The 24884-nt window shown below is 37.9% G+C and overlaps 1 protein-coding gene across 2 annotated transcripts; it reads left to right on the plus strand.

Moving 5' to 3' along the window:
* Window positions 1-713: 713 nt before the first annotated feature.
* Window positions 714-12116, plus strand: LOC134872484 (uncharacterized). Of its 2 annotated transcripts, none has more exons than XM_063895807.1 (4): window positions 714-763; window positions 4621-7860; window positions 9691-9765; window positions 11470-12116. In XM_063895807.1, the coding sequence occupies exons 2-4, from the start codon at window positions 4691-4693 to the stop codon at window positions 11687-11689; spliced, it is 3465 nt and encodes a 1154-aa protein (XP_063751877.1). In that variant the 5' UTR covers window positions 714-763; window positions 4621-4690; the 3' UTR covers window positions 11690-12116. The 2 variants fall into 2 exon arrangements, with proteins under 2 accessions (XP_063751877.1, XP_063751876.1); XM_063895806.1 differs by lacking the exon at window positions 714-763 and adding an exon at window positions 3275-3490.
* Window positions 12117-24884: the final 12768 nt, after the last annotated feature.

Here is a 24884-nt window from a genome sequence, read left to right on the forward strand (position 1 = left end):
AAGAAAAACAAAAAAACTACAAAGTACTTTCAAGAAATGGTAAAACAACCAAAAAGAGACACAACATTAATACAAAAAGACACAATGTGGTCACAAAGGAAAAAAAGACAAAAAAAACTAAAACAAAAAGAGAAAAGGAGGCTAAACATCAAAATAGTGACATTAACTATACCATTATCAGTTGTCTGTTTGGTGTCCATCTGCCCCTTAGTGGGCATGTTCCTTAATGCAGGTTTAAATAAATGTGATATCCTGTCCCTTACACAGTCAGCTCTTACTTTCTCAAATATAGTTATATTCAATTATTTTAAACCTCACAAAAATATGTTTTAAACCCACCGATGCTAGCATGTATTTCTCTGAACAATACAAATTATGTAAACATGCACTGTTCATCTCTTTCATTAACGTTCCCTTCTGGATTTCTAAACCATGTTATCTAGCAAGCACTAGCTTTTATGAAAATGTATGTATACCATTTTAAAAGGATAGAACTACAGAGGTTTTAATATTGATTAAAAGAAAATATCAAGGAAGTGTGTGTGATGGTGTATGTGTGTTTGTGTGTGGCCTTTTCTTTTCCTCTGTTGTTTTCCTGATTGCTGTTAAGTTGATTCACCTGTTCCAAGCTGCACACCTGCAACCCATCCACTCATCAAAGCAGCAGTAAACAAACCCTGGCTCTTCAATCACTATTTGCCTAGATTGATACAGTTTATGACAGAGCCTTATGGACTTGGGTCTGATGATGAAGGCACTTAAAGTAAGAATTACAGAGAACATTACTAACACTCATACAAACTGTAACGAGCCAAAAACTATTAGGATTTGTTAAAGTAAAATATACAAAGCTCTTACAGTGACACTAAAACTGTTGTACCTTGTAACCGAGGCACAGTAGACATTGTCACTGATACAATATTGTGTAATCACCTCGAGGCAAAGGAACAATTTCTATTCACAAGTCAGCCTCATGTTCCCCAGGGCTGCAGTGATGGAATCTGAGTGCAATCTACTGAACTTGGCACATTCAGGCATCTTGTATATTATATCTAAGTATTTCAATCCAGTAGCTGTTCATAGCAGCCAAATTTTATATTATATTTGAAAAGATTTTGTTACAAAAAATAATGTGGAAATACTATAAGCGACTGTTTACTTTCCATTAGAAGAAACAACAAGATCTACTCACTTCGAAATAGGAGGCTTGATAAAAATGTGAAAAGGATAATGTCAGTATTCTGTAGGAAAGCCATTTAGCTAAAATATACCCAACTATAAAGTGAACTAGGAGTGATACAAACGTTATTAAACTACTTTAGATGGGTCTATAAAGATGTCCATGTCCTTCTCCGTGTGCTTGTATATTTCATTCAAACGGCTAGATTTCCATTTTGAGAAGACTGTGAAAAGCATTTTTTATCGCTTTATCTGCAGCAGGAAGGTCACTCTAATTAATTTCAAACACGGGGCTTATTCTGATCTATAAGTGGGTCCAATAAATCAATTAATTGCCATGTATGGCTGTCATAAAGTGGCTTTTTGGGGACATTGAAATAAGCGTGTTAAAAATGGGGCTTCTGATCATTAACTTTGAAAGGACTTTCTCTAATTTGTTCTGAAAGTTATTTTCAACTTTAATATGCTATTAAAGCACAAAGGAAGGATCTAAAGTGAGGGCTCACAGTGGGACAGTTTCGTAGGGCTGTACTTTCTCTTCTGATCATTTTAATCAAAAATGCAGTTTATTAGCCACGAGTGACTTTTTCAATTTAGAGATATTACCTGAAAGCAATTTCTTTCTGCATCTCTTTACTGGTACTTTGGGTTTAAATGTTGAGGTATTACATTTTTATTATTTCTATGCAACAGTGATTGCCTAATAGAGACGTTTCCCTTAATTTAATTGTACCCCTATTATCAATTGCATTTATGTATCTGCCTGTTTATACATTTATTTATTTATTGAGTGGAATAATGCTTATTTTAATACATACAAATGTCAAATTCATCTAAAAAGTAAAGTGAAATAGTAGTATTTTTAACCGGTTTTCTTACTAATAGCCAGCAGGGGGTGACTATACTGCTTGCGAAAACAAGGATGATTGTATGGAAGCCTAGAAAAGAACTACTATACCTCTCACAATTTTTTTTACCTGTTTGAACATTTTCCTGATGAGTTTATGTTCTCAATTGGTAGTTAACGATGTTCTATGTTACACTATGATGTGTATTTTCTAAATAATTGTCCTATTTAAAATCAAATAGAAACACAAAGTAGATGAAGTGTGTTTCGGCGGGGCTACTTTTCAATTAACATGTCGCTAACACGGAGTTGTGTGGTTTGGTGATGTTTGTGGCTAATGACTTTTACCATTTTGCTGTCTATTTTTTGCTTTATGAAAGTCTGCTGTAACATGTTGGTCGCCGAAAAATATGTTTTTCAACATTTGATGTACTCACTTGGGGTTGAATACGCAAGATAATTCCGACGCCAAATTCAAGGCTAAAAAATCTTTATTTCACAAACCAATAGGTGACATCAGGTGACCATGTCCAGTTCAGTTTATGTTTATATTAATGACAACACTTACCAAATACTATGTGTATGAGACCAAAAACCAATGTTGGTCAGAAAATGTAATAGCTAAATAGTTTATTGTATTAAAACTTGCTGCCACTCTTTTTACACACTAACCTTAGACTATGTCCACTAACAGTATGTGACAATAATAATGATGTGCTGGTAGCAGAAAATACTCAGAGTTGTGGTAAAGAGAAAATGTCTACCTTTAGTTTTTTATTGTGTCCACAGACTGCTAAATATTTGTCTATGTTCATATGTCTTATAAAATCATTGTTAATGACTTTCCTTGCTTTTTCACCTGCATGGTAATTTACACACAGTCCCTACCCCACTGATGCAAGTCACTTCCTCGCTCTCCCTCTCTTTCTCCCTCGCTCTGTTCTTCTTTTTCCACCCAGCTGTAGATCAGGGTACATGAATGCATGGGAGGAGGATAGTGGTAGAAAAAAAGAGAGGGGGAGAGGGGGTGAGAGTGAGAGGAAGAGAGTGAGGGAGAGTGGAGGAGGAGGCAAAAAGGCAAGACATAGTAGGACAGAGAGTGTTAGAGGGCAGCATACAGTAGCATTCTGCTGTGTTGTGATTATGGAGTGAGCATGGAGCAGCAGGACCAAAACAAAAGGAGAAGGGGAAACAATGAGGACACAGTGTGGCTTTATGCCTGATCAATAAAAGGTAGATTAGTTTAGAATTGAGGGCTCATCAAGAATCGATGCTTTGCAGAACGACTGCCTGCAGACTCCCATTAGTTTGTTTTCGACCACCAAGGGATAAGAAATATGAAGACAAAGTCACTCCAAATTTTGAGGATCAATGAGGACATAAAACAGAAGGCGTAAAAGTAGCTCTTGACATTTGGACTCAAGAAAACAAGACATCTAGCAGCAGGATCAAACAAACACTCAGGTAAGCCTGCTTGACAGAATAATACAACACTATGGGTGACAATTGTGCTGAAGAAACAGATCTGTTTTCTTCAGTCCTGATCATGTGAAGAAAGTGTGTGGCACTGAAAGAGAATGTATATTTTTCCCCCAGCAAAGGAGAATTTAATTGTGTATTAACAGACATAGGTCACTTTACTGAGCGGCAGTAACGTTAGGTGACACAAAAACCAAAATAATAATAATAGTCCCTACCGATAAAGATGTCAAAATGTTCCTTTTTTTTTGTTTGCAATTCTGACATCCTTGTATGAAGGCTGTTGAGGGGGATGGAGGAGCCTTGTCAGAATGTGTTTGCATGAAAATGTTGTCATAAATCAACGTTTGCGAGCCCAAACATTCACACTCAACATTTTCATTGTGTAATGATGGAATGCCTGTTAATATGCAAAAAAAACCTCACACATTAAAGCACCCGTTGGTGACTACGGAACTGCTGTTGCGTAAATTATTAAAATGACCTCTCGCACACAAAATACTGTCACGTGAATTTGTGAGTGGCATGGGCACACAAAATGCCAGCCCTGTGAAAGGGTGTTCCAGTTAAATGCACACAAAGCTTAATGAAGTCTATAGCATCAGTGTGTGTATACATTATGGCCTCTTTCCAAGGTGAGCTGAATGTGGAGGACAACACAGTGAAAGCCGCTTGCTATGACAAACATTCCCATTGGAGAGGAGAGAGAGTTTACCAAAACAGCTACATTTTGAATGTGTTCGTTAAATAAATTATACTTTGTGGTTTTTGACACTGAAACGAGACAGTATTTGTCAAGTGATAATCTAATATAAAACACTTATTTTCACAGCCCCCCTTTTTATCAGCATTAACAGATTTCTGTTTCTCATTCAGGCACACCAGGTTGGGAGAGTTTTTCAGTTGAGAGCGTCAGTCTTCCTGCCTTATCTCAAGTCTGCATTTCATTTCTGACAACAATAGTTATCTTTGATTTCTGCGGCATTGAAGCTGTCCCTCGTCTCAGTTCTAGCTCTGCGCATTGTTTCAACTTGTCCTGCTTTCTCATGGATTTCTGTCATGGCACCATCTCAAACGCCTCTCACTGTAAACTTGTTCCTCTCTTACCTTTTTAGACGGATGTAATGGCGTCGAAATACCACCGCTCTCTCGAATTACAAGACTTTTGAGACAGCCAAACAAGGGATGGGGAGAAGAGCCACTGACCTGACAACTCCAGTTCCAGTTTTGGGTGTCCCTGCTCTGGTTGGAGTACGTGGTTGGAGAACAACAGGACTAGACAGAGCCCTGCTGCACACATGGGGACCTCAGTGCAGCGTGGGTGTTCAAACGTCTCCGGGGATAAGCAGACCACTCACCCAGCACAGTGTACAGTTAACTGATACACTCTCTACGCCATCGGATAGCATTACTCAAACATCCAAGAGCTACATCACCAAGGAAACAGTGTACAAGGAGATACTACTGCTAACAAAGAATGACAAGGAGAAAAGGGTTATTTTAAAACAGAAAAGTGGGGAATCAAAGACCAAAAAGGAAGTGACTTTCAAAGCACTAGGAGGTGAGGCCTCTGAGGATGTGGCCTGCAGTCAGAGGAACAGTAGTGGGACTTTTTGCTATGCCAGGGCAATCAAGACCAACCCACACTTTGCTGGGAATGTAGCCAACGTCAGGTCCAAATTCAAATCTTCTCACCGATACACCAACGGCAGCGTGGTGGATTCAGAGGCGATCGGCGGAATTAGTGTTCACAATGACGAGGCAGAGACTGTCAACAGTGCACTCTCTCGTGAAAGAGACCCAACTGGACTGCAAGGTCATTATGCAGAGCGGTGTGGGAAGCTGCTGTTATCAGCTGCCCGACCTTTTGGTATGCCACAAAAAATATGCAGCAATTGCGGTGGCAGACCGAATACAGCCATTGCTGAGAAATGCTCAACTACCGGCGCTTGTCTCGCAGAGAAACCATCAAAGTCAGCTGTAACCTCGGTCTTGCCTACCACGCATGTCCAGATGCCCCATATGGATACAAACTTTAGGCCGAGGCAATATGAAATCTCAGAGAGCATCACAAACAGAGACAAAAGGACACTCGTTAATCCACAAATGTTATATTTTAGTGAAGAACTAAAGTATGGAAAAACCCCCCACCCAGCATGCCCAGTGCACTCTAAAGGCAATTTGGACACTTTGTCACAGACACATGCTGCAATTGATGCAACGTCCCCTCAACCCACAACCATCCTTCATTCCAAAACCATCACTTTTACTAAAGCAACTATTGAAACAAGACAAGAGGAAGCCAGTACAAAATATTTAGCAAAATCGCCACAAGACGGTAAGATCCCGCGACCAACAAGTCTCGCTTTGACTCCGCAGTTGGCCACGGCTACCAAACCAAACAACCCACATTCAAACACTTATCCTAAGCAGTTCCAAAATCCACAAAACAATTATTCAAAAAATAATGTGCCTAAAAAAGATTTGTCACCATCTTCACAATTTAAAAACACATCTAATACCAACACACGTAAATCAACCACAACCTTAAATACCGCACTGGTGTCAACGGAAAATATATCCGATAAAGTTAAACATGAAACGCATGCAGCACAAGTAAATGTAGAAATACAGGCAGCCAAGACATTAGACCCCATCAATAAAGTGGAAACTGCGCCACAAACTACACCTGTAAGTCCACCTAGTATCCCTCGTGATTTGGGTTATTACCCTCAAGAAAAAACAAGCGTTGAGGAAAAATCACCAGGCGAAGCTTCTTTTATTGACACTGCAATAAACTCAACTAGATTTCCCCTGCCACACACAACTGCGCCAAATTCAATTCTCAGAACTGTTGTCCCACAGAGCGTTTTGAATCGCACGTTGAGTTCAGATCATACCAGCACTGAGTGTAAATCTGTGGCTACAAAGATCCAACCAATTGTACTTAACTCCTCAAATTCCGAACCTGCGCTTCATGTTTCCACAGGATCTCTAAACGCAACATTGAGTGAAACAAAACCCCTATACTCAAGGGTTAGGTTGCCTTCAAGTGCAGCACCCACTTCTACATCTACATACAAAAATAAAGGCCTCAGGTACTCCTCGATCAATCTGAAAACTTCACAACACACAGTCTCCACCTCTTCATCTACATTGACAGGAAACCAAAGTAACGTCTGTGCATCAGATTCAACTTTGCTTCAAACAGCAAACACAACACAACACATCAACATTCTTGATTGTACTGAAGCACCTCAACCTGATCACACACCAGCACCAGACAACAGGTTTCAAAGTTGGAATGAATCTCGTGTGTGTGGGGTTGTTTTCAATCAGGAAAACTACTCAACAACGTCTCCAGTTGCATTATCCGAGCCGCTAAACGTGTCAAAAGATCACATCAAAGTCAGTGATGCAAGCACCCCAACTCCTAAATCAGCCATTATTTCAGATACTGAATCATATACGCGTGGAAATAAATTCAATGGTAATCTAATCAATGAATTAGTTTTGCATGAGTCAAATGACCATGAAAATTCAGATCTGCCCCAGGTCACCGACCTTCAGAATTATATTTCCCTAATTAAGTCAAGCAGCTCTTGTCTCCGGGGTTGCATAAACACAGGGCAACAAAGGCGCACACATCATCAAGAATACAAAGACACTGAACATGAGGGACACTCTGCTAAATGCCCACCAGTAAAAAAGACCCAGGAGACGGGTTCAAAAACAGAACAATACTCCTCGGGAGTGTCAGTCAGGCATGCAAATATTAATCTTAAATATAAGGCAGACGAATGCACACCTCCCAATCACTCAAAACCAGTTGCAAAAGCACAATCAAACTGTGAGCCCACTTTCTCATCACTGAAAAACACTGAAGCACATGTCGAGCCAATTGCCAAACCTTCAGTTCTCCAAACCTCTGATTCAGATACTTCATCCCTACCACGAACACACAAAAGTCCAGAGCTTTCATTCAATGCACCAGTCCCTTTTAACAGCCAGGAAAAGGGTTGTATGAGCACAGGCAATTCCATATTGCCGTCATCAACAAAGCTCTTGGCATCCATTTCCCGCCTCCCGTCCTTTGAGGCAGAGGCGATCATCAGACCGGATTCAAAATTTAGCGCTGCCCCCTCTCAGCCGTGCCCAGAGGACACCAGCCTGGCTCACTTGCACCCAGCTGCTGCAGCCCTGTTGCTGCCTCCTTCCCCACAGTGCTGCAAATCAGCAGCCCTACAGCAGAGGCTCGAGACTGTGGAGGCCAGCCTGGCAGCCAACAAGGACAGGATCACTACTCTGCTTAATATTATCCATGACCTGGAGACGTGCCACACTCCCACCAGCGGGTAAGATGATGTGTATGTCTGCATGACTAGTGTAACATATTGCTTTACATATAAACTCACAGCAGCATTATTCCATGATGCTTATCAAACATTTAGTGTATACTTTAAGCATAATACAAACCCTGCAGTGTCAGATATGACTAAATTATTAATAGACTCCACATTCAATTCCACATTCCAATAAAGTAGATGCTTGCCAGATTTGGTCAAGGGAATTACTTTAAAAGCTGCCTTGCTTTGCAGATCTTTGACTTTTCAGTGAGTCATCCATTGCATTTAGTGGATACACACAGTGGCCTTCCAATGCCTTGGTAAACGGCATTGATTTTTTGAATAAAAAACACTTTAGTGTGCATTTGTGAAATGATATGTACAGTAGCCTATGCCAATTCATCCATAGTTCCGTGGAGAAAGTGTTGGTTACTCTGATTATCACCCTCAAGAGGCAGGGTCAAAGGGTACAGATGACCCGCCACAAGGGGGATGGGGGTGGTTTTCAATGCAAAGTATTTTCAATGTGATAATACTGCATTGCTTACAAAAAATATGTTTTATAATTGGCCAGAGGAGAACTAGTTAATGTTAACTGTCAGATGTTAGCCGTTAGCTGCTAGCTCTTAGCAGACTATGGGCTACAAGGTCCTGTTCAGATCAATAACAGATTTAAACGCTACTTTAACAGAGGTTGGATTACTATGTTGCGTTCATGCTCTAATAAGGAAAGAATAGTATTAGGTGGAGGTAAGCTATGATGTGTTCAAATGAAATCTCGTAAATCTTAGTTGTGGGGATTTATGACTTTAAGACAAATTAACAGTTTTAATCAAAGAAAATCATTAAATACAACAATAATTTCGTAGTTATTCTAATGGTTGTTTATCTATGTAAATAATACGTATGGACGACATAAACAATGTATAGAGATAACATTTTGAATTCTTGACAGTTTACAATGCCTTTGGTCATGGAGCCTTTATAAAGCCTTGACTGGTGATGGTAAAAACAACCTATGTACAAAAGAAAACTAGAAATTTGGTAACAGATACAGCAGATATTACAGGTTTTTTTCAACCCCCTTTTTAAAATAACAAAAAGAATGTCACTAAAATGTGAATGGTTCATTTTTTATTTATTTTTTTATGTTTTAAATTGAAATCAGAATTTGGAAGAAATGTTTGGTTATGGAATTAATTTATTGCAGCAAATTATTAAGTACCACTTTGTTGAACATTGACTTTCTGCTGACATTGAACTAGTATCCACTTTTGAAATAACGGATTAATAAGATTAAACAGCTCTTATTTGCACTGTCTTAGATACATTTGGATGTAAGAAGTTGCACAAACATCTTTTGAACGCTAACATACTGTCAAGATGTTATAAAGCTGGGTTCGTAGTGTCATGATGTGAAGCCTTAACACTGAAGATTGCAACCAGGCCTGCAAACGTGTGCATGAGTGTGACAGAAACCTACTTGGGCATTTCGAGAGGGCATATCTCGGAGAGATTTATTTAGCCGTCTAACTCTTCTGGGACAAATAACAAGAATTAAAACTGCCTTCTGGCAATGTGTCTATGTCAATCATTCTCATCCACTGTAGTGTGCTAATAGGTTGTGACTGCCTCCGAGGTCATGTTTCAGAATAACCAGCTCCTAATAACCAACTGATGTCTGACATAATGCATGTTATATGGCCAATTGCTGCCAACATCAGACTGGAAGAATATTATACACACACGATGAGTGGAGAGAATACTAAGCTGTGAATCTGAAAGAATGGGGGAGTTTTCTCTTATTCATGCAATTATGTTTACTTTCTTTTATCCTAGTCGGCAATGCTACAACACTGGACAGGACCTCAAAAACTGCTTAACCTGCCAGAAGACTGCTTGTATTGTGTACAGGTGAGATAATAGTGAAATTGCCAATTTTGCTTTCATGCAGTGTTTGAACTGATAAGTGAAAAGAGCAACTTTGTAAATGAGGTATTGCACAAATGTAGAACTATGGTTGGAGAAAATAATACATTTATATAGTTTGATATTGTCTTAAGTCTTGATTATAGAGTAGGAAACCCTTGTTAAGATTAGGAAATAAGTTGGGATCCAAACAATCCCTTTTGAGATATTTTTACAAGGATACTCCCCAAAAATAAATCAATATTTAACAATGTCACTTTGTTTAAAGACTTTTTATGAACTGCCACAGATTAACTGATGTTTTTAATGTAAAAACAGTGGGACCATGCCTTACTTTATCAAAGGGCAACTTCAAATGATGGGTTTTATTCAAAGTTCCCTTGTGTTCGAGGCACGGTTCAACAAGGCCGAGGCCATTTGCCATTTCAGTTACCGAGCACTAATCTGTCAGACTGCCCACTTCTCCTCACTTAAAATTAATGACTTACTGTATGGGCAGCTTACTAAATGAAAAGCTCTGTACTGATCATTTGTTTCATCGCTCAGAATACATAGGGAGATTACATTTTTCCCTCTGGGCATATCATAAATCTTTTCAGAACACTGTCAAATTAAAACACTGACCGTATGTGACTCTAGCTATTCACAATCCAGATTTATGGTGATAAAGATTCACTCTCTGAAATTTAAACTAGCAAAAAGGGGACAAGTTATGCCAAAGCACCCTGCGCATTTAAAATATATATATATATTAAAGACATATTTATAAGTATCACTTTACTTAAGATATGTAGGCATTGTTAATTTGCATAGATTTGATATTGTGTTAAATGTAAATACATATTGTAGCTCTTGAAGTGAGTTGAACTAAAGTAGCCTTATCTTGAAAATTATTGTATTCACATCCAATTTTAAAGGTTAAACCTTCATTTTCATAGAGAAAGCTAATGACAGACATTTAGTTCATATACCTTGCCCATTTTGCTAAAAATGTAACGCATTAAAACATGTCATGCAATAGTTTTTAGCTCTCATATTCAAACTTTGATGCTGGTTTGCACCCATTAGTGGAAATGTTGCATCAGATGAGGCAAAAAATCATAACATCATAACATCATAACAACAGAGCATTGTCCCAGAAATACAGTATTTGAAAGGTGGCTACGGAAATCTAAGTCTTCCCATCATCTTCAGAAAAAACCTCACAAAACCTCACACTCTACAAAGCGAAACCTAAAATGGTCTTTATCTTGAAATATTCAAAACATTCCTCCTGATCTACTTACTCCCGAAACTGCTTTTGCATGACAAAAACATATTACATAAGTTGATCTGCTGACTGCTGTGTGTTGGCATCTGGTCCTTAAAGGCCAAATGGAAGATAAGGCAATTTGAACAAAAGGTGTGCACCTTCAAACACAAAGGACACACTGCTGGGGGATGTCTTTCTGCCTGAACCAATCACCCACTTTGAAATCTGACAAGCGCAGATCCTCCCACACGAGTCCCCACAAAGTGAGCCGTAAATACTAAAGCTTGATGCATAATAGAAAAAATAAGCTGGAAATGCAGATTTGACAAATCTAAGCATTCATATGCGTTCTTTGGGAAGAACTGATACATTTTGTTTTCACGCATCTGTTTTTGGGGGTGTTTTAGTAATTCTGGGCTGCATATCTGTCTGTCCAGTGTGGAGTATGACTTCAGGCAGCAGGAAAGACGCTTCTTGGAGGTTCTGAACCTTTCATCAAAAGGAAATAATGCTTTCCAGGCGCACTCATCCCCTCCCCTGAACTTCAGCCTGCTCAGAAATATCATCATTAAGAACTTAACAAAGTCAAAGGTGAGAAGCAAAAAGCTGTGCAAGACACTGTTCAAATGGCTACCCAGGAAAATCCAGCAAGTGTAGACCTCTCCAAAATACCTGTGTGCTGTTTAATAGCCATAAGCCTGTGTTTCAAGTGACCAGCAGAAGCCTGTGCAGAGGACTCTGACTACTCCTTTCCTACCCATAGAATAAGGTTACTCTGGATTTGGTTCTTACCCAGATGAGTTCCAATCTCCTGCACATTGTCAAAGCTTATAAACATTATTTTGTACCCCTTATCTTTGTGACCTTCAGCTAGTATCATCCGTAATTCACTTTTGAAAGTTACTGTGATTTTGTTGTCAATATGCCTGCTTTAAATGTACGGGCAAACCCCAGCCACACATTTCTTTATGTAATTTTACATAAAAGATTCTGTTATTCACCTTTATGATTAATGCACCATAAATTCTAGTTGATGTTACATTTCCCCTTTATCTGTCCCTCTTGCCTGCTTGTTAAGATTAAATGCGCAGCATAAAACAAGTTTTTCAATGGAATCATTTTGAAATGTAAAAATAAATGGGAATTTACTCACTGTTTGTTTGTCTGTAAATCTGTTCATTTTTTCCAGAGCTTTGTTTAATTTAGAATGTTAAACCTCCCTTTATGAATTATATATGTAATCTGCTGAGATGTACAGCTTCAGTGCATCTCAACCTTTTTTTAAACTGCAAACTAACCACGAAAGTGGAGAAAATAGAAAAACATTCATTATGCCTTTGCCAATTGTGCTGATGGTCTCCAAATCCCCAAACAATCTGAGCCTCATAAAAGGTTTCGGAGTAAAACAATGACATGACGAAAGACTGCAATGAAGCGTGAGTCAAATTCAAAATGTCCATGTGCACATGAACACACAGGCAAATGAACATAAAAAGTGAAGAACAGCAACATGAAACAAAACCTTTTGGACGGTTCCACTGAAAACTTCATAAATTATCGATGCAAGGGATATGAGATTTAGAGAGTTCAGGGGAAGAAAGGGAAAAAGAGAAACACATGTATTGTAAACTGTATATTGAACAACAAGCTAAGTAATATTGTCATATCAACGTTTGAGTTGAAAATACTTTGGAAGTGCTTTAATTAAAATGAAGCTGAGAGGAAATACTTCTGAAACTGAAAATGACATTCTTGCAAATGGTGCTTGAGGGAAAAGAGGGTCCATAGCAGCTGACAGCCTTGTAGCCTCATGAAGGAAGCACAGATTTGCCAAAAAGGTTCATTTAACAATTTCATTTTTTGCATGCATGCATGCATACAAAGTTGCAGTGTTTAGGAAATGGCCAAATATCTTCAGAAATCCTCAAATGTTACTCAAAGTTTGTTTACAGATCTCAGACTGTAAATGTATACTGTATGTGTAGGATATGTACGTTATGCCTTTCTAAAGAGCCTTTTATATCAGACCACTCAGTCTACCCAACGTCTAATGTCTAGTAACTGTTTTCTGATGCCTGTAAGTAATACAATCACAGCACAACATTTTAAAGTACTTTTCCTCTAAATGTAGAAGTTGTATTATAAAGTATTCTCTCATGAAGTTATATCTTTATTATCAAGCTGTTTTTTCCATTGAGCAAATATTTTAGAGCTTTCACACAATCAGGACCACAGCCTGTGATTGGTAGACAGACTCAATCATAGAAATCAGGAACTGTTAGAGGACGGCTAAAGCTAAAAACAGCTAGAACTGATTTCAACGCGGAACAATGGTTAACAAATGACAGAAGGCATTTATTGCTCGATTTATCATGATGGAATTATGTTAAAGTCTCCAGAAAGACGGTGAACTTAAAGACTGGATTACAAAGCTCCTGAAACGGCGAACGGATACAGTATCGCACCAGCTGGGCCCTCTTCGGGATGGCACAACAATTAGCTTCTCGGCTAAAAGTAAGTCTCTGCAAACAGCCCGACAGATGCATAGCTGTCACATGATATAGCTCGACATGATGCCTGAACTATATTCAACCACAAGTTCATTATTTATCTTATATACCTCCATATATATTATATATATATACCACGTTTTGAATACAGCAAGTCCTTCCTTTAAAATGCATTTTAGGTAAAAGTACAAAATAATTACTATCAAAATGCACTTTAGTACAATAAAGTAAAAGTAGCGTTGGACATAATGCAGAATGGACCATTTCAGAACATTAAGTATCTTCATTTAATGTTGCAGCTATTTCTTTAACTGCTGTGTAAAGTTTAGTTTAACTTTTTAATAATTCATGATAGATGATATGTCGACTGTATCTTGCATTATTAATCCTAATTTGAAGCTTCTAAAGATATCAAGTAAATGCAGTAGGTCAAACCCTTTTTGCTTCTGAATCGTGGTGGAGTAGAAGTATCAAATACCCTTTAAAATAAAGTTATATTTTAACATTGTAAAGCAAATTGGTGTATTTAGAAAGTTAACTATCAGCTGCAGCAGTTAATAAATCAATACGCCTTTATTAAAAGAAATTGCAGTTTGCAGATCCCCTTTCTATGATTTTCTATTTTTCCATACTTTCCATTAACTCATTCAAATAAAAGCATTTTTGATGTTCTTGTGAAAACAAAGACTGAAATGAAATGATGGTCTGGCAGGCCTTGCTGCTTTGGTGTTTGACTGCTTTGACCTACTAACGTGCTAACGTTTTTTCTGTATAAGCAATACCTCCACCTTGCTTACAGTAAAGCTAGATCCTATTACATTACGTCATGTTCAGAGTGGCATTTCTGTGAAACTTACTAACAAGCTAGAAATGTAGAAAATGGGATGAAGAAGCGTCCTTGCTTGCTTGTGCAGAGAGCTCTACATTCTGGACTTAAGAGCTCTGCTGAGATTCTGCAGCTCTCTGCCAACAGACTTGCCAATTTTGAAAAGTGGTTCTGCTAAACAATATTGCAGCAACCTCTTTGCACTAGAGTCCTAGAGCCAAAGACAAATTGCTCTATAAAACAAAACATAAACGGGGCCAGAAAACATATTGCACTTGTGTTCTATATTAGAGAATGTCTTTCACACAGAATGGAACTACTTGTCGTCTATGAGAACATTAAAGAGTTCGATTTCAAAATGGGTATTTCTATTTAATATCAGTTCTCAAACTCCCTGTAGCTGTTAATGTAATTCCCATGGAGGTAGAGAAGAACAATTTACAACGTGATTGTATTGCTTCTTTTAAAGAGAAATAACTTGATCAATATTAACATGTCTTTTATGCCTCAGGAGAGGATTCAGCACCATTCAGGCATGAAACTATTGTGCTATTTCACTTAAGGTGTGCACAACTCTCTAGAACTGCGCCTTTTAGCACTGTTGTTAAAGTAGCTTTTCCTCCTTTGCTTTAAGTGTTTTTTTCCTCCTACATGTTTGATCAATTTAAACCTGCTTTGAATGTCTCACAAATGCTTTTGGGCTTGCATACTGCCCGTCATACAGCCACGAGATATTTCAGTTTAAAGTTTTTGTGGTAGCAAAATACACTTTGTAAGGGATCAGATTCACCCCTGCTTATTGTTTTGCAATTTTCCTTTAGTTGTCAGACATACTTCTAAGATACTTCTGTATCTTATGTGTGAAAAATGTAGCTTTATCTTATCACATGTAACTTGTAAAAAGGGTAGGATGCTCCAGAATACATTATAAAAGTACCATGCCTGTATGTAAAATGACCATTTTCCTTAAGTTTATATGTAACAAGTATGCACCACACATTTTATTAGCATACTAAATGTATAAAAAGCAAATGCATTTAAGTTTTTATTTCAAAAACATGTTTCCATTTTCTGCTTGGTGGTTAATAAAGCTGGTGCGGCTGTTCTGTGACGTAACAGTTCAAACTATCCAGCTGGAAAACGTTCATCTCTATTATGTGACATTCTGATATTAACTTTGAATCAAATGGCTCCCAGTTAGGTGAAAAGATTAGACATTGCACTGGCAACACCACTGAAAAGCACTGCCAGAGTCTGCAGCTCCATGCAGCCCTCAGCTCATTATTTTGGTTCACTGGTCCGTCTGGTTGAGGTCCAACGGCTCTCACCAGCCGCTGCATAAATGTAATGGGTAGCTGCCAGCTCACAAGCTTAAATAAGCTGTACAGTACCTGTGTGTGAAAAATGACGAAGAGCTGAAGCGTTATAATAAAGGTTAAAATGAATTATCATGCAATTTAGTATGAGAGATATAAAACATTAAAAGCTGGATGTAACCGTAGGGGGTCATTGTTTGGTTTGAAGTTAATAAATCAATTGTTTGCAAGAAAAACACACACAACTTGGTAAAAGTAATGTATTTGTTCAACTCAAACAATGATGGACATTTACATTTCACAAATGTTACATTTTTCTGAAAGAGCTTAATCAACTGACTTAAAATAGAAATAAGGTTTTTTAATCTAGCTGTATTTTATGGGTCAATTTCTGATCCTTGCCAAAAAAGAAATGTCAGTGAGCCATTCTGATGTTATAAGATGCTTTATCTTTGAAGTCAATTTAAAATGTGTCATGATTACTGTGATAAAGCATTATGAATATGATTAAGTGCTTTTAATGGTCATGTACCTATCATAGTATAGTGTTATGTCAGAGTGCGATGTGTCATCGTATTCCTCAAACGTTTTGATTGGTAGAGTCGTGATGAGGAGATAATGTATTGATTTATTGATTTCAGTGTGAATACTCTGCTAGTAGTGGCATATGAAATTGTGTATTGAGTAGGCAGTATACTAACTGGTTTTGTAGTTTGCAGTACGCAGCCATATAGACTTTGAGGTAAACATTTGAGCAGACAAGTATGTGACTTTGTCTCTAACAGGACTGGTGTACGTTGCTTTCAACGCTTGGTTAAATAGAGGTTAATGTTTTCATGTTTCAAGGTCTTATTTTGAAGTGGGGTAGCGAACAGCTTTGTTTTTCTTCTCTCATAGTCATTGATTTTACTTGAGTTAATGTATCACTGATTAAAAAAGTTCCCAGCCTCTGTGAAGCTGTGAGCTACATGCTAATTTTAAATGGTGCAGTGATGACATATTTTTGTAGGCCGACCGAGATAGGTTAGCATCGCAAAGGGCTCCCTTGAAAAGAATGCATGGAATTTCCCGATTGGCTTTCAGTATATTGCAAAAAAAAAGCTCTGTGACTGCGCATCACCGCCAGTACGCTGACGGCGGTCTCGTGTCGGTGTGATGAAGTTGAAGCATCTTTTAGTCACTTGTTAGCAAACACTGTCTTTGTGACATATAAAAGCTTTGCATGTTCACAAACGGAGTATTTACTGACGTATTCTATGTCCGGAATTTTTTTAATGTTTTATGTTTGGAGCTTGTGTAAACTACAGACCTTATTTCAGGCTTCTTACTACAAAAGGGAACCAGAAATGTTTATGTTTAGTTATTTTTTTATTTTAGCTGCACTTATTAATGGACATTAAATGCAGCTGAGGCTGATGGGCATGTCATCAGTTTTGTACGTATTTGGAATCAATGAGTAATCCTGTGGGGAAGGTGTCCAAATGTAATCTGAATCGTAATATTGACTGGCACAACACCCAAAGTGCAAAATATGTATGAATATCGTTCTGAATTAAGTATTATTGTATGCAGAGATATTACAGTCTACAAATGGAGACTACAAATGAAAATGTAATTGGTTTACAGATCCACTTAAAAAATCACATTGTGATCTTTCTATTTATTTTTCAATGATAATGTGAATAATGTTTCAAAACTGTTTTAATATTTCAGTCTGGTGCCAAAGTGGTGGAACGACGGTTTCCTCTCCTAGAGCCGCATTGAATTACTCAAACTGCATACTGACAAACACAAACAGTATCCTGAAAAGGCCACTGGTGTTGATTTGCATTTTTTTGCATTTCTGCACCACACTAAGCTGTATGTGGCACCAATGATTCATGCATGCTTTTAATCCAGTAGAACATATGCTTATCTTTTGACAACTCAGTAAGGCATCAAATGTTGCTGTTTTACCCAAGAGCCTTTTGCCTGAAAGTGTCCTGTGCTTTTTGAATTTAGGAAAAGTTGCAAAGAGATACTATTTCTGTCATTAATTATGTAAATGGTCTTTTTGAGGTAAACGTAGTAAATATTCTTTGTTTGAATATTTTTTTGGCAGTTTATATTGTGTGAGACAGTTTTAGAACGGACTAACTCATTTCCACTGCAAGGCTCTTTCTCCCAGGGCATCCTGCTGTGCACTGACAGACATTCTGTGCCTGTTATTCCAATTTCCAGCATAGTGAAGTGTAATTTATTACGTCTACAGGATGCTAATAAATATATTGTACTACATTTTTAACTTGATTGTACAGACTTAAATCTCTGGTCTTAATATAAGCTTTGAAAACTCAATTCAATTTATATCTGGATTGTTATTCTTTAAATGTCGTCTGGCAAGTAAGTGTGAGAACTAGTGTCAGTTGCTTTCTCTAAATGAACTCTGACAGTGTCATCATGATGATGCTTTACGCTCTGAAATGCACTATACACTTATAACCTTGCGTTGACACCCAGAGTGCTAATTGGTAATTCCTGCGTCTCCGGAGGAGTAAACCTCTTGCATGTCAACAACGGAACGGTAGCTCTTGGATGACTTCTTTTTTCCTTTATATTTTGTGAGAAAACCACATAAAATGATGTTAAAGTTTGATGCAAATAGTCTATTTTACGCACTTTTTTACGAGGCTGAATATACCAGTGGGGTACAAAGTGGGATTCTTTGCTTGCCATATACAGCTCCTGAAAAAATTAAGAGACCACTCCACATTTTTCTTAAATCTCAATCTCTACATGTATGACAGCCATTCCAGTTGAATTCCACCAAAGAGAAATGCTGTCAGTAGTTTATAGAATACAATTAAAAAATAAATAATCAAGTAACTCAAAGACATATCTATAAATAGTAAAACCGGAGAAACTGATAATGCTGAAGTCGTCTCAATTTTTTCCAGAGCTGTATAATTACAGCCTTAATCTAGCGGAGTCGCTGATAGTTTTGGCATCTTACAAACCGTGTCAGTATATGGTCTGAATTAGGAAATATTTAGAACTATTCTATTTGAAGTCACACAACAGTACACTTATTTCTGCTAACTAACTATCGAGTTGTGTGGAATTCTTTTGACTGAGGCACTGTTTATTCAACTTGTCCTGTGTTGTTGATATTGAAAATCGTTTTTTTGTATTCACTTGTTTGATTATAGCAACAGTACACGAATGCTTGTGCTTATGCCATGATTAACCAATACACCAGTGTTATAGAAGATCATTTAAAGGTGCCATAGAATGGAAAACTGTATTTACCTTGGCATAGTTGAATGAGGAGAGTTCGGTACATTGAACTGACATACTGTGAACCTCAAACACCATTTTTTCCTCCTTCACGTGCAAATCATGATTATGCATATCACAGCTGCAAAACCGGCAAATTACAACAATCCCTGTGTGTGACGTCACACACGATAGTCCAGCCCCAACATTTGCATTCCCCCGCTACTGGAAACACTAACGCTAGCACTTACCACTCCGTAACGTTGCTCTCCAATCTCCGACCAGCTGCTGTTCTTCAAATTCATCGGTTTCCTCCTCTGATAAATGCTCAAACATGTAAGGTTGGATGCCAATAGCCTCCATGGTTCATCCCTCACAGTTTTGCGAACTTCACTTACTTCTGTGGGCTCTGAGGCAGCCATGGATTGCTCTTTGTAAACCAGCCAATCAGAGTAGAGCTCATCATAATTATTTAAATGAGCCCCAAATAAGACAATTCAGCTTGTTTCATTCTAGGACCAAATCATAGGGTTGTAAATGGGCCTGTAAAACCGCATCTGGACATTTTTTGGATCAACCAAAGTCATATACCTTCTTTGTAGACATCAGAGAACAATTTAAAATCCCAGATAGATGCATTCTATGGCACCTTTAACATTTATTATTACATGGCTTAGTAGAATACTCAATTCTGAGTGGTCTATTTCGACATTTCAGAGGTTACCTCTTCAGAGGTAGACCCCTCTGTTCACGCCGGACTCCAACTCGCTGCACATTATCCCGCCTATCACACGGCCACATGCTAACAAACTAACAACTTGACTGCCAATATTAATTGAAATTATTTTATTGACTTGAAAATGATCGTATTGCTTCCTCTACAAAAACAAAACTCTGTTACGGCGCACGAACAGCTGGAACTCAGACAACATCAACCTCATTTAAAATGAAAGCAGCTCTAATTGATGTTTTCTGTGACTGTCCAAGTCTGTTCACAGTTTCTGTTCCTCTAACAAGTGCTTAAACACTACAGAGCCCATACCGTGTTCCTGTTCGTGTTTACTTCCTGTCTGTCTGTCTGTCTGTCTGTCTGTCTGTCTGTCTGTCTGTCTGTCTGTCTGTCTGTCTGTCTGTCTGTCTGTCTGTCTGTCTGTCTGTCTGTCTGTCTGTCTGTCTGTCTGTCTGTCTGTCTGATGTCCAGCAGTCACATAAATCCGCAGAATTAAGTCAGGTAAATGTTACTTCAGCTGTAGACAACAAACATTAGTTTAACATCATTTGGAGAACACCACAGAATACTTTTTAGTATTCATTTTAATATTTTTTTTTTGGAGGGCACAAAACTTTTGAGTCGTTATGGCAAAACTGTCCCCAGTAAAGAAAAAGAGAACAAGAGAAAAAAAGAGTTTAAATGAAAGAGCACTGGACGTCAGATACATCAGCAGAAGAAGACAGACAGGAAGTAAACACTAAAGGGAACACGGTAGCGGCTCTGGCAGTAAATAAAAGACTTGTTAATGGAAAAGAAAATGTGAACAGACTTGGACAGTTACAGAAAACATCAATCAGTGCTGCCATCATTTTAGATTACATTACTGTCATAGCAGCCATTGGCACACTGCGGAACAGACTATTTTTTCTTACTGGAAACAATATGGTCATTTTTTGTTATGAATCAAATCATTTTAAAATTAGTATCATGAATCAAGTCGTTGGTTCATTTAGTAGCTATCAGGATAATATGCAGCAAGTTGCTCCTTACCTGAAATCCCATTTGGTAAATTCAATAATGTGTTATATTTGAAATGGTAATGTTAAAATTTAGAGAACAAGTTTGTGTTTGTGAAACAGCAAGACAATTTTCTGTACGAGGGTAATATGCAATTAAATGATATCATGGGGTGGTCAGGATACACAGCAGTATGGTTGTCAGGAGAGCACACTTAAATTAGCAGCTTGTGGCCTTGTGACCTCATTATATGTGGACCAAAAAGATGCGTACTTAATTTGGCAAGAAAATTCAGCAGCCGTGCCAAGTTTCCGGTCAGTCATACTATGCAGATCCTTTCAGTTCCCATGTCAGTATTGTTTGTTTGTTTATATCCGTTGATTATTTATAGACTACCTCTTTCCCGCCATTATATCTACTAAATATAGACACAACAGACTTTACCTTGCTTCGCCATATGGAAACATTGCTGCTGGTTGGAATTGCAGACACGGCTAATGACTCATTTTGACGTGGAGACACAGTGGCAGTCTTCCTTGGGGACAGAGAGGAGTGAAGGAGGGCAGAAAGGGTAGATTGGGGTTTTACTCTTGCTCCTCCTCTCAGGGTCGAGTGTCCTCCAGAGGGGCTGAGGAGCAGTAATCCGCTGAGATGTCAGGGATTGTCTTCCCTTGGGATGGAAATGTAATATGACAGAGCACAATGGAAGAGGAAGGAGAGAGCACTGGCTGAAGTTTTTTTTACAACAGAGCTGGCAATTGCCTGGGGCTTTTCTGTGGCCTTGAACGTGGTATAATTTGGCCTAATAATCCTGCATAACACGCATAACAATTTCCATTCTTCTCTCTAACGCTATTTTGAACACTGGAGCCACACTGATAAGAATAATAAAAGTGGGAGGACGGTGGCACAAATCTGACTTTCATAGGGCACAATTTAAATATCTTTGTAATAATGATAGCGTTATCTCCAGATATCACCTTGTTGTGTTTAGTCAACAGAGAACATCTCAAAGTAATACTTTGCCCCTTTATAAATAGTTTTACAGAGAAAAATGTCAAGCAAAGCATCTCAAATCTTATAATAACTTCCTTCATTGCCCCTTAGGGAAATTCATTGGGCGGACAAGGATCAAGCAACATACTGGGAACAACATAATGAAACCAAATGACATCAACAAGAAGAAATATACCCTAGATATGTCAAAAAAACAATTTATACATGGAAGGACAGCTGCAGTTTGGGCTATTTATGTTATGTGTATGTTTGTTTAGTCATGCTATTGAGTTTTGTATTACACCATCTGTATGCCTCCAGTCCCATCAGGTATCCCACTTCTACCCTATTTCCTGTCCTTAAACGTACAGTGCATAATCTAAATGTCAACAAAGTACTTACTGCATCTGAAAGTTGAAGACAATAGCAATTGTTTCAGGTCACTTTTGTAATGAGGGGTAAGTTCTCAAAAGCCTATGATCCGTTTTTCACACTGCTGTGTGGAGGTGATAGAGAAGGCAGTGTTTGAATTTTCCTCTTTCTTTTCTTCACACAACTTTTTCTTTCTTTTTTGATGTGCAGCCTACACATGAGTGCAACACTACTCTGCCTTCCAGCAGAGACTGTCTGAAATAGCGCACTGCTATCGCCACATTAAAGCAATTACTGCATTTCCCTTTTCGTGATGATGGCACCCCACGCTCAAGTGTGGCATTTTGGAACAACTAAAACTTTTCTGACCGACATGATCCGACAAAACTTCACTTAAAGCAGTTTTTTTTCAGCTATAGTTGAGCCAACCAGTCAGTCACGCTATTTACTCCTTGCTTTACGCAAGGTAATCGGCCTACTATGCTTGCATAATGTTTGTTTGTACATTATGGTCCCATTGAGAGTACATAGACAATAAGGCAGTGTTTGCTTTAAGGCCTCGCTACAAAGTGATTTAGTACCACAGTGTTGTCTTGTTTGGGTTCAACTATTTCACAGTATATTTGAACTACTTAAACTTCTAGCGCTCACTAAACAAAAACTACAGCAAAAGCTGTTGGGAATGTCCTTAGTTCTATATTGTACACCAGAGTATTGATATTTTTATGGTGCTCGATTTGAAATCATGAAAATTACCAAAGTTAATAGAATTTATCTGATGGGGAATTTAAATGCAATCCCCCTAACAACTGTAGAAACATTTTTCATTAGGAATAAAATTAAAACCTATTTGAATCCATTTTACACGTCTAACAGAGTGAGAGAAATAGATGAAAATCAAAGGATCAGAATGTATCCTCAAGAATGTGTTTCATTGCTAACTAGGTTTTTCCCTTCACAAATCATTTATCTTGTTTTTTTTCAGCCAGGATCAATGTTGTTTTTCTATTTGATTAACAAGACAGTTTCGATGATAAAAGAAGACTCTGATTTAGCCGTACAGCAACACAAAGCAGGCCAGACCATCGACCTTGAAAGAGTGAGGAAGAAGCTTGTTAGTCAGAAGCATCACTTCAGGCTCTCTCGCATAATGTTAGTACACCCGTGTAATGAGGATGATTGACAGACAACACAGCCGTAAGGTCCTTAAACCTGTTATTAATGGAGAAGAGTCTTATGCTGTGGCCAGAACAATCTAACATCCTGCTCACCAGAATTACACATAAACAGCTCCTTCTGTCAATAATTGAGACGGTATCAAAGTACTCTATAAAGACAAAAAAGGCCCATGTAACACGACGTTAAATTGTATTATTAATGTTGGCTCTCTATCTTACTGCTTTGCAATTCAGATTGACCATAATTCACTCTGATGTCCAGCAGGTGGAACAAATGAGTCAGATGTTTACAGTCAACAAAGAACCAAAAAAAACAGAAATGCTTAATGTTTTGTGACAATTTAGGTGCATGATATAAATGTTTTGGCTTCAAGGTACTTTGCATGTACAGTTTTTGTTCAAATGAAATAGAAATGCTGGTAAATAAAATAGATAAACTTTCTGCTAAGCGCTAGTTGCTAACTTTTATAAATTCTTAATATGAAGCAATCTTAACTTGTTTTCATTATCATTTAGGTCAAAAATGAAATTACATTTGTAACAAACTCATACTACTTTTTTAATGATTTATTTGTATTTTTTATTGTTTAAAACTTGCTACTGTATAGTTTGTTGTGGCTGTGAGACATGTTGAGTCTCTTTCTGCAGGTAACACACCTTGAATAAACGTAATTCAACTTTCAAGCTAAATAGAAAGTGACAAAAAAGAGATAATACAAATCATGGTCCATTTTTCATCCGTTTGTTAAAAAAGAATCTATTGATTAAAATAACAAGATTCCTATCTTCTGGCTTTGCTTACCAAACATTTAATTCTGGACCAATGCATCCCATTGCTCTGAGTTTATTTATTACTCAATATTCTTCATTCATTCTCCACCTCAGAAATCTGTCTTTGTTACCCTCATAGGACCTGTTCAGTTTTATGAAGCGACTGCTATTTCCAGTTGAACAAATAGTCTTGCCAGCCTCGCTGATTCTCAGGCCTTCTCCTCTCCCTATATTTGGTATTTTATGGCTCCCTCTTGGATTGAGGAAATTAACTTCCCAGTCAACATCCACACAAATCTTCCAGACTGAATTCTTAAATAAACCCCATAATATGCACTTAAAGGAGGGGTGACTCTCTTGGTTTAAGTCAATTCTTAAGTAGTACTATGTCAGTGAGGCGAGTTAATCTGAGGACATAGCAGATTAATAAAAATCCCTCCTTAAGCCTAAATAAGAGACTATTGCTGTGCTTTGTAATTCATTAATCACAAAAAGAAAACAATCATAATTATACTCTGACTAACCATAGACGTATCGGCTATGATGACTGGTGTAATGACTAGTATTAGTAGGCACGTCAAAGAAGGGGCTATCCTTAAATAAAGTCTAATTTATTACGCTTCAAAGACCAGAACCGTTTGTTGTTCGACGCTCCAAACTTGTTTATGTGTGCCGTTATGTTGCCGCTTGGACTTTTCACCATACTAGCAACAACCTGTCAGTCAACTTTGGTCTTGAATGAAAATATCCCATTGATCCAGTAATAAAGAAATGATGATATGATACAATATTGAGTGCTTCTTACAAATCTTTGTTTTATTAAATGCAATCCTAATCTTTTGAGATACCGTTGAGCCCCTTCAAATTTGACAATACCCTTGTTATATCAAATAATCTAA

Source organism: Eleginops maclovinus, chromosome 11 (genome assembly GCF_036324505.1).
Source record: "Eleginops maclovinus isolate JMC-PN-2008 ecotype Puerto Natales chromosome 11, JC_Emac_rtc_rv5, whole genome shotgun sequence".
In the NCBI taxonomy this organism is placed as follows: domain Eukaryota; kingdom Metazoa; phylum Chordata; class Actinopteri; order Perciformes; family Eleginopidae; genus Eleginops; species Eleginops maclovinus.

Coding starts and splice junctions, on each gene's coding strand:
- LOC134872484 (XM_063895807.1), top strand. CDS start 4,691: ATGGGGAGAAGAGCCACTGACCTGACAACTCCAGTTCCAGTTTTGGGT. Junction 7,861..9,690: donor TGCCACACTCCCACCAGCGG/GTAAGATGATGT, acceptor CTTTTATCCTAG/TCGGCAATGCTACAACACTG. Junction 9,766..11,469: donor ACTGCTTGTATTGTGTACAG/GTGAGATAATAG, acceptor CTGTCTGTCCAG/TGTGGAGTATGACTTCAGGC.